Source organism: Melanotaenia boesemani, chromosome 11, assembly GCF_017639745.1.
Source record: "Melanotaenia boesemani isolate fMelBoe1 chromosome 11, fMelBoe1.pri, whole genome shotgun sequence".
In the NCBI taxonomy this organism is placed as follows: Eukaryota; Metazoa; Chordata; class Actinopteri; order Atheriniformes; family Melanotaeniidae; genus Melanotaenia; species Melanotaenia boesemani.
The window spans coordinates 11488420-11502844 of record NC_055692.1 but is presented as its reverse complement, the minus strand read 5'-3'; the positions used below and the strand labels follow the sequence as shown (position 1 = coordinate 11502844).

Genomic DNA, 14425 nt, shown 5'->3' with positions numbered 1-14425 from the left:
CAGGAAGTTGTTTTTTTTTTTCCAGCGGAGCGTCAGGGCAGCATTATCAACCAAGCTACAGTTTCCAAGCTAACTATGAAAAAAGCTGTAGGGTAATTCATAGAGCTGACACAGGTAAAGCTGGTACATTGATGTGCAGAGTACTGACTAAAATATTAATCCCATTGAGCCGAACAACTGCGTATAAGAGCTTTTAGTTAATCAGTCAGAATGATGATATTATTTTACCTTTGCAGGGTTGGACCATGTGGTGATGCCATGCAGAGGAGACACAGCAGCAACACGGATGGCATGCCCTCTGAACGGTGGGGGAAGATGCTCTCAGAAAGCTGTTTTGCAATCCCTTTTGTTTGTGGGTTGAGTTCACGCAATGGACAGCTAACTGTTCATGGATCCTTCTGTCTGTACATATTATGGCTTGCCACAAGATAAAGTCTGTTGGTTCCTGCTGATGCAGAATACGAATTCTGCATCATTACAGTGGCGTGGGCATTTCTGATCTGGCTTTGCTGTGTTCTGACTTCAGCACTCTTGAAGTTTAGTTAAACCCAGCATACTGCAAGGAGATGAAGCCTCAGAATTTGATTGCATCATTTTTCCCCATTATGTTTTCTAAAATTCAACTTTCTCATGCTGCACTAGTTACTACCCCAGCATACAACTTAAAGCAAAGAAAACAAGAAGCACTCAGAGAGTGCACAACTGTGTCGAGCCATTGCAATTTTATTGCCAATGATTGTGGGCATTATTTTTGAGTTTGAAGATCAAATGGCAAAATAAAATCTATCTCCCAATAGTAAAGAATCCCTTTAAAAATTCCTGGTTCCAGGAGGTGATCCAGATCACTTTAAAATCTAATAATTTGTTCATAATTCCATTTTAGAGATTGCCAGAAAATGTTATGCTGCTAACAGACAGACAAACCAGCGCTGTCAAATACAATAGAGGTAATGAACAGAGCAACATAGCACGGTCTGTTAGCATTCTTAACACAGTAAATACAATAAATACATTTTTGTAGGCCTGTACTTTGCCACCAAAGCAGCTTTGGTGGCCTTGGCATTGATTCTACAAGTTCTAGAAGTCTGCTGAAGGGTTCAAACATAATTCTTCTCAAACATATTCCCAAATTGACACTTAAGTTTCTTAACATGTTGGTCATAAATCTCCCATATTTGTTCAGCTAAGTTCAGATTTTGGGACAAAAACTAACTGGAACATGTGTTTTACATCATTTTCAAACATCAATCTCTTCAGATACCCTTTGTGCCCTAAGGGCAGATTGTTAATTTGGCAGACACAAATTTGAACAAGATATACGTATGTCATAAAATAGTTGAAGGTAATCCTTTAGAAGAACTTTGTTTTGATTTATATGGGCCTTTCTAAAGGCATGAATTGACCCAAACCATGCCAGTGCAATTTTGCTTACAGCATAACAAAGCCACATCCACCTAAGGAGCTTTTGACTGGTTTTTACAGCAGACAAGTAGGAGTGGCTTTCAAGAAACTTAAAACTAATAATCCTTTGTCTGATATATCAACATGTATGTTGAGGGAATATGCTTAATAAAACACAAAAGAAATAGCATAACTGGACTATTTTTTTCACTCCTGTATTTGTTCCCTTTCAGGAGCCGAAGCCAAACTCTGGGATCTGAGAGCAGTCTGGATGAAGGTGGTGTGTTTGACTGCCTGAAGCCTGACTCGTCCACTTCACCCCAGCAGATCTTCTCAGGCCTGGTGGGTGTCCCCTCCAGTTCTGTCTCGTCTGCCCAGTTCCAGGCAGCCGGCTTAGTCTTGGGCTCTCCGCCTGAAGTTTTTATCCAGATGACTGCATCATCCAGAGAAGAAGGGGGACCGCATCGCACAGAGGGTGGAACTTTTCTCCCCCGGCCACCCCAGCACCACCACCACCATCACCACCATCACTTCCACCACCAGCCCCTGCAGCACAGGACCTCGTCTCTGCTCCAGCAGGCTACCACAGCGGCTGGCTCCGAGAGGCACGGCCCCAGGGAGGAGGCCCAGGATGACCAGTCCACCCCGGCCCCAGCTTTGTCTGAGCTGAAGGCGGTGGTCACCTGGCTGCAGAGGGGCTTTCCTTTTATCCTCATTTTGCTGGCTAAAGTCTGCTTTCAGCATAAACTAGGTATTACATCTCATAGGGAAATATGTCTAACACTTCCTTATTAAAAACTATCATTAGCAGCATATGGTCCTGTTTAGTGATGCTGTTGCTTCTATTTCCTGCAGGTATTGCTGTGTGTGTGGGGATGGCCAGCACGTTTGCCTATGCTAATTCCACGTTTAGGCACCAAGTGTCATTACGGGTAAAAAAAATAAAGAAAACAGTCAGTTTATAAATCTTATATTCAGGCAAAGATTGTCACAGCTATAGTTGGGGACAAAGCAGGTGTTAATTTCTTGCTAAGCACCTTTTAAGTGTCATGTAGGTTTACACAAGGATTCATTATTCCCTGAAATAGCTGAAATAATTTTACTTCCAATATTGCTGTTGTTAGTGGTAGTAGATATTTTATATATTATAATAAAATAGTAATTATGTATATGAATAATAGAAGGAGGTTGTTCTAATAGTAAATATTAATCCATTATATTAATACACGTATCAAATCAAATTTTATTTATAAAGCATTTTTTATGCAAAAACTAACACAAAGTGCTTTCACACACCAAAGTTTGTAGCATAGTAATTTTAAATCATACGCCTCATTATAGACTCTTTCGCACACAGTCATACATGCACCCACACACACAAATAAAGCACATGTAATAATACAGTTCATAAAAATAATGTAGTTTATTATTCACGGGGAGCCAATGTAGTGGTACTAAAACTGGTGTAATGTCTTCCCGCCCTGGTATTTAATGGACTAGTATGTTCAAGTATTTATGTATACTATTATGATTGGAGTACTATTGGTTATATCGACCAGTTTGATGAATTGAACTTGAAGAAAATTCAACGGTTACAACAGCTTTATCCTTTAATTGTCAAGTATTTAGTGTGTAAATCAGAGCTTATAAGAACAAAAATGAAAAAAGTTTAAATATTTGATGCCCAGTCGAAGAATATGGGCACACACAGCAGGTAAACAGAACAGTAATGGACTAGAAATGCCATTATTTAGTTTGCAGTATTATTGAAGATAATGCTAATTTTAAAATGAATGAGGTGGAATATAAATCAAATGTAACGTATAATTCTGTTAAAGTTGCTCAGACTTTTTTTCTCTGCTTCTTTCCAGGAGGAGCGTTCTGTATTTGTTGCTCTGTGGATCATCATCTTCCTCGGAGGAAACATTGTGTATGTCTACTATACATTTAGTCACGAGGAGCTGCACAACAGGTAGTTTTAAAAGCAGGTATTTTTGTCGCAGCTGTGTGCGTCTTTGCCCACCATCCTTTTGTTTTGTTTTAGTTTTATGTTATTTGTAGTTATTCAATACATTTTGTGTTGCGTAAACCATTTCATTTTCACTACCATTTCCTTTAGGGAGTATTGCCGTTCTAGTCTGGTCATGTCCTGTGAGTATTTTATTTCTTTTATTGTTTTCTTTACAGAGTTTCTTACATTATGTTAAGTATTTTCCCTTCTTGTTGCTTGTCGTTCTGTCATTCCAAGGGGAAACACCAGTTTTCCCTGTCACAAGTCATTTAAATTGATGATGTTTGTTTTTATTCTAGTCTCATATTTGCAAAGCCCAACCTGAGCAGCTTTGACTTCTTTGATCTGATCTGGGTGGTGGGAATCACTGACTTTGTCCTGAAATACGTCACCATCGGCCTGAAGTGCTTTGTCCTCTTTCTGCCCAAGATCCTCCTGGCCTTCAAATCCAGGGTAAGAAATTCTAGATGTTTGTACATTTTATTTTATTTTATTTTATTTTATTTTAAATATTTGTACATTTGTACATCCACACACAGTATGGCTTTTCACTATTTTATTTTATTTTTTTATTTAATTTATTTTCATTTTATTTTATATATAAAAAAAAAAATAAAAAATTGTCCGCGGTCTTTCATCCATCCAAGCTTGGGTCCTCTACCAGAGGCCTGGGAGCTTGAGGGTTCTCCGCAGTATCTTTGCTGTTTCTAGGACTGCACTCTTCTGGACCGAGATGTCTGAGGTTTGTCCTGGGATCTGCTGTAGCCACTCTTCCAGTTTGGGGGTTACTGCCCCGAGTGCTCTGATGACCATGGGCACCACTGTTGCCTTCACTTTCCAGGCCTTCTCAAGTTCTTCTTTCAGGCCTTGGTATTTCTTCAGTTTCTCATGTTCCTTTTTCCTGATGTTGCAGTCGCTTGGTATTGCGATGTCAACCACAACGGCTTTCCTCTGCTGTTTGTCCATCATCACAATGTCTGGCTGGTTTGCCATTACCATTTTGTCGGTCTGGATCTGGAAGTCCCACAGGATCTTAGCTCGGTTATTCTCTACCACCTTCGGAGGTGTTTCCCACCTTGACCTCGGGGCTTCCAGTCTGTATTCCGCACAGATGTTTCTGTAGACTATACCAGCCACTTGGATATAACGCTCCTTGTAAGATTTCCCTGCCATCATCTTACACCCTGCATTTATGTGCTGGATTGTTTCAGGAGCCTCTTTGCACAGTCTGCACCTGGGGTCTTGTCTTGTATGGTAGATCTGGGCCTCTATTGCTCTGGTGCTCAAGGCTTACTCCTGTGCAGCTATGATCAGTGCCTCTGTGCTGTCTTTCAGTCCAGCCCTTTCTAGCCATTGGTAGGATTTCTCGATATCAGCCACTTCAGCTATCTGTCGGTGGTACATCCCATGGAGGGGCTTTTCCTCCCATGATGGTTCCTCCATCACCACATGATCTGTTTTCCACTGCCTGAGACATCCACCGAGCACTTCGTCTGTTGAGGCTATCTTCCTGATGTATTCAAAGATGTTGGATGTTTCACCCTGGATAGTGGTTCTGACACTCACTAGTCCTCCATGAAACCCTCCATGAATGGTCAGGAGCTTTCATGTTTTCACATCTGTGGTCTGAATCTCTTCCTTTAGCCAGCTTATTATTCCCACAGGGTATCTGATGACCGGCAGGGCATAGCTGTTAATTGCCCGGACCTTGTTCTTGCCATTGAGCCGACTCCTTAGGACTTGCCTTACTCGTTGGAGGTATTTGGCTGTGGCTGCTTTTCTTGTGGCCTGTTCGAGGTTGCCATTTGCTTGTGGGATTCCAAGGTACTTGTAGCTGTCCTCAATGTCTGCTATTCTGCCGTCTGGGAGTAAGATCCCTTCTGTATGGACTACCTTCCCTCTCTTTGTCACCATCCGCCCACACTTCTCAAGTCCGAATGATATTCCGATGTCATTGCTGTAGATCCTGGTTGTGTGGATCAGTGAGTCAATGTCTCACTCGCTCTTGGCATACAGCTTGATGTCATCCATGTAGAGGAGGTGACTGATGATGGACCCATTCCTGAGTTGGTATCCATAGCCAGTCTTGGTGATTATTTGGCTGAGGGGGTTCAGACCTATGCAGAACAGCACATGGGACAGGGCATCTCCTTGGTATATGCCACATTTGATGGACACTTGTGCAATTGGCTTGCAGTTGGCCTCAAGGGTGGCCTTCCACTGCCGCACTGAGTTTGCAATGAAGGCTCTTAGAGTCCTGTTGATGTTATACATCTCCAAGCATTCCATGATCCATGTGTGTGGCATTGAGTCATAGGCTTTCTTGTAATCAATCCAGGCAGTGCACAGATTGGTATTCCTGGTTCTGCAGTCCCGATCTACCAGTAGCTGGTGTTTTGCTCCTCTGGTATTTTTACCAATGCCCTTCTGTGCTGTGCTCATGTATTGATCCATGTGCCCACTTATCATAGCTGCTATGATGCCTGACATGAGCTTCCATGTGGTGGGGAGACAGGTTATTGGCCGATAGTTGGATGGAACTGTTCCCTTCAGGGGATCCTTCTGGATTAGAATTGTCCGGCCTTCAGTTAGCCCTTCAGGGTGGGTCCCATCCTTTAGCAGCTGGGTCATTTGTGCTGCCAGGCGCTCATGGAGTGCAGTTAGCTTCTTCAGCCAGTAGGTGTGAACCATGTCAGGCCCTGGTGCTGTCCAGTTTTTCATACCTGAGACTCTTTGTTGAATGTCTGCCACTGTGATGGTTACTGGTTCTTGTTCAGGGAGGTTGCTGTGGTCTGCTCTTAGATCCATCAGCCACTGTGCGCCGCTGTTGTGTGATGCCTCCTTCTCCCATATGCTTTTCCAGTATTGTTTAGTCTCCAGCCTTGGTGGGTTTGCCCTGTTGTTATTGCCCTGCCACTGAGAGTACACTGTGAATCTAAATCCTCTTTAACCTGTGAATAAATGTGATATGAAACAGTAACAATACCATTAAGCAGTTAAACTCATAATTATTCGCCCCCCTGACTGATTTTAGAATTTTTCTTGAATTTCCATTTCACTGATGTATTGTTTCATCTCAACATGACATAGAAGGGGTGATAAAAGAAAATACGTTATGAGTAATTTCAGCTTCTTGATCTTGTGTCTCATTGAAAGACTATTTCCTGCAAGCTTGTCATTTCTGCCATTTCTAGGCTGAGAAAACTGTTTGGCATGGGTATGAATAATTGTAAGTGTGGAGATTAAATTATATATTTTTTTCTTTTTAAGAAGAAAACTTGCAACGGTTTAGCCTCTCACATGTGAGGTCTGTCCTCGTTTTAATTATTAGGTTACACAAATAATGTGTTTGTCAATCATGATTTTCCATCTTTTAAATAAACATTTTAGTTGATATTTCATGAGAAAATTAATTTCCAAAAGAAAAACAGTAAAGGGAATCTGAACTTAAAGCAAATAATCCACAACATAAACAATGATTGTGTTAACAGACACTCACATTCCAAGTTGTGAAGCTAAATTCGTGCTTTGCAAAAAGAGAACTGACTAAACTATGATGGAATACTCCACTGAGGGGTCACAGTGTGAAACTGTTTAGTATTCATAAGCTTTTAAATGGTACACTCCTTAGATGAGCCTTGTGCATATGGGTGTCTGCTTGTGAGTTTTTTTCTGGCCTGAGGCAATGAAATATGTCTGGAAACACACACACACATCAACTTGATTTCCATACAGGTGCAGCTCATGGTCCCGGTGTGTGTTTATGTTTTAGATAGAAGGTGGAGGAGGGAGTAGAAAGTATTAGGATTAAATTTTCCACTGATAAACAAACCTGGAGGCCTATCAGAACCACGCCAGCAAGCAACTGAGCTCATTCGTCCTCAAGGGTGTTGCAGGGGTGAGGTCATCCCTCCCTGGAGCTGGACCATTACCTGCATCCTCCACTCACACATGCACACACACAGACATACATGAACAGACATGCAGGATTTGACAGCTTTGACAGGACACATGCTGAGTTTAAGGGAATCCCAGATAGTGTCATACTTTCTTATCTAATTTCATAGAGGGTAAATAGTTTATTTTGAACTCTTATAATCAGCTTTTAAAGTTCATTACTGCATCCAGGCGAAGAAAACGATGATCCAGCCTGATCACTGCAGTCAGCGCGAGTCTACTCCACTGACAGCAAGCAAGCATTTTTAAAGGCTAGACTTCAACGAATGTGCCTGAATCCTGTTGTTTGTTAAGTAAACGTGAGGTTTATTTCATTGAGCAAAACATCTTCCTTGTTATCCAGCAGAAGGAGATTATTGAAGCAGACTGTTGGAAATTTTTTAAATGAAAACTGATGATTGTTGTTACAACTTTTTGCTTATGTTTTATTTTTCGGATAGCGTTACTGATAAGTAGCAATGGGCATCATCAGGTCTGAAATACTTAATTTATTGGACCAACAGTAAATAATTTAAGTCTTTTTTAATTTAAGTTAAGTGTGGTGCATTTGGAATATTTGTCGAAGGTAAACATGGATCTGGGTGGAAATAAATTAGCATCCTTATCTTAGCAATGTGTTGGGTTGTGATGGACTGGTTACTTGTCCAGGATGCCCCCTGCCTCTCGCCTAGGAGGAGCTGGGATATGATGCAATGCCACGACCCTGCTTTAGAATAAGCAGGAATAAACCATGGATGGATGGATGGATGGATGGATGGATGGATGGATTGATGCAGATATTTTTGAGGAAGGAAATGTCTTCATCACTTTTGCTGAAATTGCTGTTTTATTAGTCAGAAAATGTATCTTTAGTTTATTTAAAACTTGCCTGAACAGGTGTAAAATGTTTAGTTGCTGTGCCAGTGCAGTTTGGTTGATTAATGAAGTAGATAAAAATCAATCTGACAGTGTAAATCTAAATAATCCCTCGCACCTTCAAATAAATAAAAGAACAAGCAGGAAACTGTTCAAATAGCGCCTGCTGTGGAGCTTTCTCAAACCCACTGGCTTGTTTCCAAAGTTTAAATTTGACAGTTTTTGCGTGGGCATGATGGGCACTGTGGGATGCGAAGCAAAGGGAACAATAAGGAAGATGAATTAGCAGTTAGCAGAGGTCTTTCTCCCCTACCAACCCGGCTGTTTGTGCCTCTTTACCCACAGTCATCAATCTTTGTCTGCTACCATCCATGAAGTCATTACACAAGCTGGGATGCTACAGGGGCCTATGGGAATCAAGTTTGCCTTCATTTTAATCGCCTCTGTTTTTAACTGTCCCCAGTTTACTTAGTGCACTTTATAGCAGCAGGGACACAAGTACTTTTCTTCTGTGTGATTAAAGAGGGGGAGGCCACTTTAAAGACAGCCATTCAGCACCCATAGTGCTGGGCCCAGTGTGGGCATTGGGTAGCAGGTGGGAAGAGCCGCTGCCAGTTTACCTTGCAGTGTGGGGAAATTGCCCGCGCTGCTGAGAAGCTGCTGAGATCTGGACCGCAGCCATGTTTGGGCTGGAGGCGTGCCGTTTTAAGCTTTTAATACCACACTGCTCTTGACTAGATAGAAGAGTGCCCTGAAGCTGCTGGGCTCTTTCTACTTTTTAGGCAAGTTGGTGAGTGGATCAAAGAAAAAACACTTATTGTCTCAATCTGGTGTATTTATTTACTTCATATAGTTGAAACGTGGGTTCTTTTTGTTTACACTTGGTTATTTAGCAGGTGTTTCTTGAAGGTAGAATGGGATGCCCCAGCTCTGATAGCACTTGGTGACTAGTTTCACCATCATGGAAGCACATTTAAGAATAGTTTGGTCTTGAACTGAAATGACTGAACCATGACTATTTCTTTTTTTTCTTTTTTTTTTAAAGGCGCACTGACACAGTGTTGGTGTGTCCAGTTTAATTATTAATCATCTGTATGTTTTATTACAGGCCTCAGCTTTAATTCCATTTTCTAATTATCTGTGTTTGTCCAGGGTAAGTTCTATCTTCTCATCGAAGAGCTGAGCCAGCTGTTTCGGGCTTTGGTTCCCATCCAGTTGTGGTACAAGTACATCATGGGAGAAAACCCCTCAAACAGTTACTTTCTGGGAGCCACACTCATCATCATCTACAGCCTCTGCAAGGTATTCAGTGCCTGGTAGCAAAAGTTTTAGCAAGAATCTTGACTTTTATGATACTTTGTTCGATTTTGTGAGGAACTATTTATGGTAGACCTTACGAGAGATCGGGGTTGGCCAGCTCTGGTCAGCTTTAGATGTTTCCCCGTTTCAACACACCAGTAGATGATAGTTCACTCTAATAGAAAAATCACTGCATCGCTAAGATGTGAGCTCACTTTTTGTTTTGTAGCTTGACACAACAGCACAACTAAAGATCTGTTGTGCACATTTTTATGAAGATTGGGAATTAATTACTATAGAATCTGTATTTGTTAATTTATTTTATTTTCAAAATTTGTAAGAAATTGATATCATAGAGTCCTTTAAGAAATGTTTGACACAGGTAATTCCACTCGTTTGCAATAATATGGTTCAAACGTTTTATGCTTTAATGCACAAGTAGCAAACTGTCGGTGAGTCTCGTTTGTCCGTGTGATAACACTAAAAATGTGCGAAATCAAGAGAAAGTGGTAAAAGCGCATTCCCTGTTTGCGTGTCTTCTTGCCATAACAATTGGAACAGTCAAATACTCACTAACTGTCTGGAATCGCTCTAATTTCCTCGTTAAAGACCCGCTGCATATTTCAGTTGACTGCTTAGCTTTCTGACCAGCAGAAGCAGTTATGAGCTCGCGTGAGTGACATATGCATAAATTTAGCAGCCATCTTGCATCCTATCTCTCTTCTGAGCTCTCTCCAGCCAGTAAAAGTCAGTTTGACTTTGATTCTTGTCTTATCTCTTGCTCTGTCCTTTTTTCTCTTTTTATTTATTTATTTATTTTTTGTCTTGCTTCCTTTGATAAACCCTTCTTGCGTTTTGATGAATTAGCCATTGTGCTCGTTCAAAATGCTGATATCCAGCTGCTGGTGTGTGACACAATGCCATAAAGCAAAATGTTGCTGTAGGTGTAAGTGTAAAGGTGTAAAGTGTGGTTTCTCAGTCTCAGGATGCTGCTAGGCAACAATATTCCCCGGAATGTACATAATAAATGTCACTGTGCTATCAAAACGAGCTAGAAACGCATATTTTTAAGGTCAGAAAGTTACATTGTGCTACTTTATTGACTTATTCCTTTGCCAATACTCCATCTCTACCATTTTTCATGAAAATCAGCCATGTAAGCAGGCAAGGAAGGAGGTCAGTATATTATTCTCCCAAGACTCAGATCAACAAGTCAACATGTTCAGGATCAGTTTTTTAAACTTCTTATATGTGTATAGTGTGGTCATGGTGTGTGCAGCAGTGAAATGTACTGTTTCTGCCCATTTGGGTGAATTTTTGGAGGAGCTTAGAAGAACATCATGGCCACCTTATATTAAAGGTCGTCACATTTTGCTGTTATTCCTCTTTTGGACATAGACCCGAAATGTTTCCTCTGCAGTTCTTTTGACATAAAATGCAGGAAGGAAGGCACAGAGAAGAGAAGGCTGGAAAAACTGACGTGAAGAGATTGCGGTGATGTTACTTCACATAACAACACTCGGAGAGCCCTGAGTCAGTTTTAATGATGCTGTTCAGGGAGCTAATATGATGAATATAAATGGAACATGTATGAACCCTGGATTATGTAAGAGTTATTAAGTCGTTATTGCCATGCATTCTGTGACAGAGAAAGATTTTTGATAAAAACCAGTCATTCAGCATTTGCCTTTCTTAGTAAGGGTGGACAGTTTCCTGTGTCTGCTCAGATGCAGTGATGGTATTTCCCAAGATCAGGTCATGTTAGTAGTGTTTCAGCATTTGAGTATTCTGATGCGCATCCGTTGTTGAGTCACTCAGCGGCTGTCGTGCTGTTAAATAACCGGACAAAGCTGAAATAAACTGTAAAATGAGGAAGAGGTTGGGTTAAAAGTCCAACTTTAAGAGAAGTGGAAATATTTACAAAGCTACACGGAACAACAACCTGAACTGTGATAGCTTTATTAAAATCTGAATTAATGAGATATTACCTTATTTGGGTATTTTAGGCATATATTCATTTTTTGTGCTTTTGCACATTGTGTTCAATACGAATTAACAAAGATCAATGTGCAAGGAGGCTCAGCACGTTGGGAACCCTGGAAAAAAAGTTGTTAAAGATAACGTTGATGTGTTGGCATTGATTTGAGCGTTGTGCTTAAATCTCGCAGATCTGCTGGCATGGCTGCAAATAAGCCGACTTCACTTGATTGCCATATAATCAAACTGGAAATAGTCCAGAGTAGTAAAAAGTTATTGGCAATAATGTTAGTTGAAGCTCCTTTTTTATTAAAACTTATCTTAACAGTGTTGAAATCAGCAACATGTGTTATTGAGCGTATAAGCAATGTGGACAAATAAGCAGATAGAAATATATCTGTAAGTAGAAACAGGTATGGATTATTTAATACCCAATATTACTTTCTGTATTCGCACACAGGCTTATTTACTAGCCGGAACAGGATTATTAACTCAGTAAAAGTCTTTTGGGTCTTTATGTGGATGTTTTGTGTATTAACATGCAGCAAAATGTCAAAATTCAGAGCTTTGATGCATGTTTAAAATCAACATAAAAACCTTAATTTTTTGAGCAGCTGTTTTTATCATTGTTTAAAAAAAATGATTGTTTTTCCATTTACAGTCCTTTGACATTTGTGGACGTCTATCTGCGATACGCAAGGCCATGGTCATGCTGTGCAGCTCCCAGGTCAGATAAAGGCAAATTTATTGTTTAAATCAAAACTTGAATTTGAACTTTTTTTTAAATAGAGTTTAATTCCTTCAATGTGTTCTTTTTTATTTATTTATTGTTTAATTCAGAGCTACGGGGTGAGGGCCGGCAGTCAGCAGTGCAGCGAGGCAGGTGATGCGTGTGCCATCTGTCAGGCTGATTTCAGAGACCCCATAGCCCTCCTCTGTCAGGTAAGAAGCTACAGGTTCTAAATTAATTTCAAGTCATTGTCAAAGACTGGAAGAAAAGACAAAAAGCAGTGATGTACTGCCCCCTGTTGCTGAGAGCTCCTCTGACCAAAGCCAGCACAGAGATACAGTTTCCCTTTGAGTGGCAATTTACTGAATTTTTATCCATGTGGCAAAGTCTACTTATTTTTCAAAGAGCTTAAACATTTTTTTTTCCTTCATGATATAAAGTTTCACAATTCCAGCACATCAGCATCAGTCATACTTCTGCTACTACTTAAAGTAGATTGCAAAATAATTCATCATAGTAACTTCATGCTATATATTACATTTTGTTGATGTAATTGGATGCAGTTAATTGTTTTTACAAAAATGGCTTAATAATTAGCCAGCAATTTGACACAAAATAGGACTTTGACTGCTGAGACATTGTTGAACTTATATGGGAGTATTCTGTTGTTGTTTTTTTTTTTAAATCAAAGTTAATCTAACATTTGCAGTGAGAATGATGAAACAAGTTTCACATGAGTCACAAGTGCATCTAAGTCCCTAAAGGAACAGAACAATTCATTGTGTTGCTTTGCAGCATGTGTTCTGCGAGGAGTGCCTGTGTTTGTGGTTCGACCGCGAGCGGACGTGTCCGTTGTGCCGCTCCACCGTCATTGAGACCTTGCGATGCTGGAAGGACGGAACCACCTCCGCTCACTTCCAGATCTACTGACTCTGAAAGCACGAATGTGATCAGGATTGTGATGTAATGCAAGTGAGACAATGATGTGATTATCATTTAAATCAGAATAAGCATAGTTGCTCTAATACGTGCATAAACCAAATGGTGTCACTTAAAGCATGAAACCTGACTGTTGTATAGCTGCTTTTTGTATAAGTTACTTGATAAAAATGTTTATTTGATTTACTCTGATATTTTTATTTGTTGTAAATTTGGCTCAATTATTCTTTAAGATTTTGTCACATACTGTTTCTATTTACTAAGTTATACTGTTGATATATAACATGTTGTTTTATTAGTTTTTCTCCATTTAAACAAAATGAAACCTCTCACAATGATTGTCGGAACAAAATGACTTCAAACGTTTGTACTATGTGTAGGTAGAAAAAGTTGTTGCTTAGTAAAGATACTGTGACGGCCACGTGATGAGTGAGTTTTAATTACCTATGGTATAAAAAACAGATTCAGTATCTGTGTTAAATGTAAGAAGCACCATTATCACATTTTTTTACATTTTCTCTTGAATTTGGTACCATTAAATGATTCCTGTATATGATATAGTTTAGTAAAACTTTTAACATCATAACTACCAAAAAGTCCATATGAAATGCCGCAGACATAAAAGAGCACTTATTTTTATTTTTTTTTATAAAAAGACAATTTCTCTGCTTACATTTCACTTGATATATCGGGAAAATGTTATTTTAAGAACTCACAGACAGTGTAACAGCTTCTTATACACAGGTCCAGCATTTTTTCCCTTTTTTTAAATTTGTTTATTTTTTATATTAGAAAAGCCACACAACATTGCCCAAATAGTAAAGCACAAAGGAGTCTAAGCACTGTACAAAACACTTGTAAAAACATCCTTAATATGTACATATTTACATAGACAGTATAGCTTATGTAAAAGAACAGTCCACTGCAGCCTGAAGCTAAAAAAAAGTGTATTTCAGTGCATTATGAAGGGTTGCTCCATTAATTGTAGTCTAGATTTGTTTAATCTGTTCAATTTAACCCAGCTGTCACTGATGCACTTACATCGTGGGAGGTGAAGAAATTCAAAGGCGTTACCATTAGTAAGCTTTTCCCTCCACGCTACCAGGGGAGGATTACATCACCATTTGTAAATGGGATGACAGAATAGGAGAGTCACGTGGGGGCAGCTGGAGGGCTGCTGGGGTTAATTGTGTCAGCTCGTTATAAAACTCGAAGTTTATCCACAGCAGACCTGAGTAAGTCTCCACAATGACACA

The 14425-nt window shown here is 39.9% G+C and overlaps 1 protein-coding gene across 1 annotated transcript; it reads left to right on the top strand.

Annotated features, from left to right (window-relative positions):
* The first annotated feature begins 17 nt into the window (after positions 1-17).
* On the top strand, positions 18-13587 carry rnft2 (ring finger protein, transmembrane 2). Its single transcript, XM_042000654.1, has 10 exons — positions 18-114; positions 237-305; positions 1635-2152; positions 2257-2333; positions 3273-3373; positions 3712-3865; positions 9377-9526; positions 12162-12227; positions 12341-12442; positions 13026-13587. The coding sequence occupies exons 2-10, from the start codon at positions 259-261 to the stop codon at positions 13158-13160; spliced, it is 1350 nt and encodes a 449-aa protein (XP_041856588.1). The 5' UTR covers positions 18-114; positions 237-258; the 3' UTR covers positions 13161-13587.
* The last annotated feature ends 838 nt before the right edge of the window (positions 13588-14425 follow it).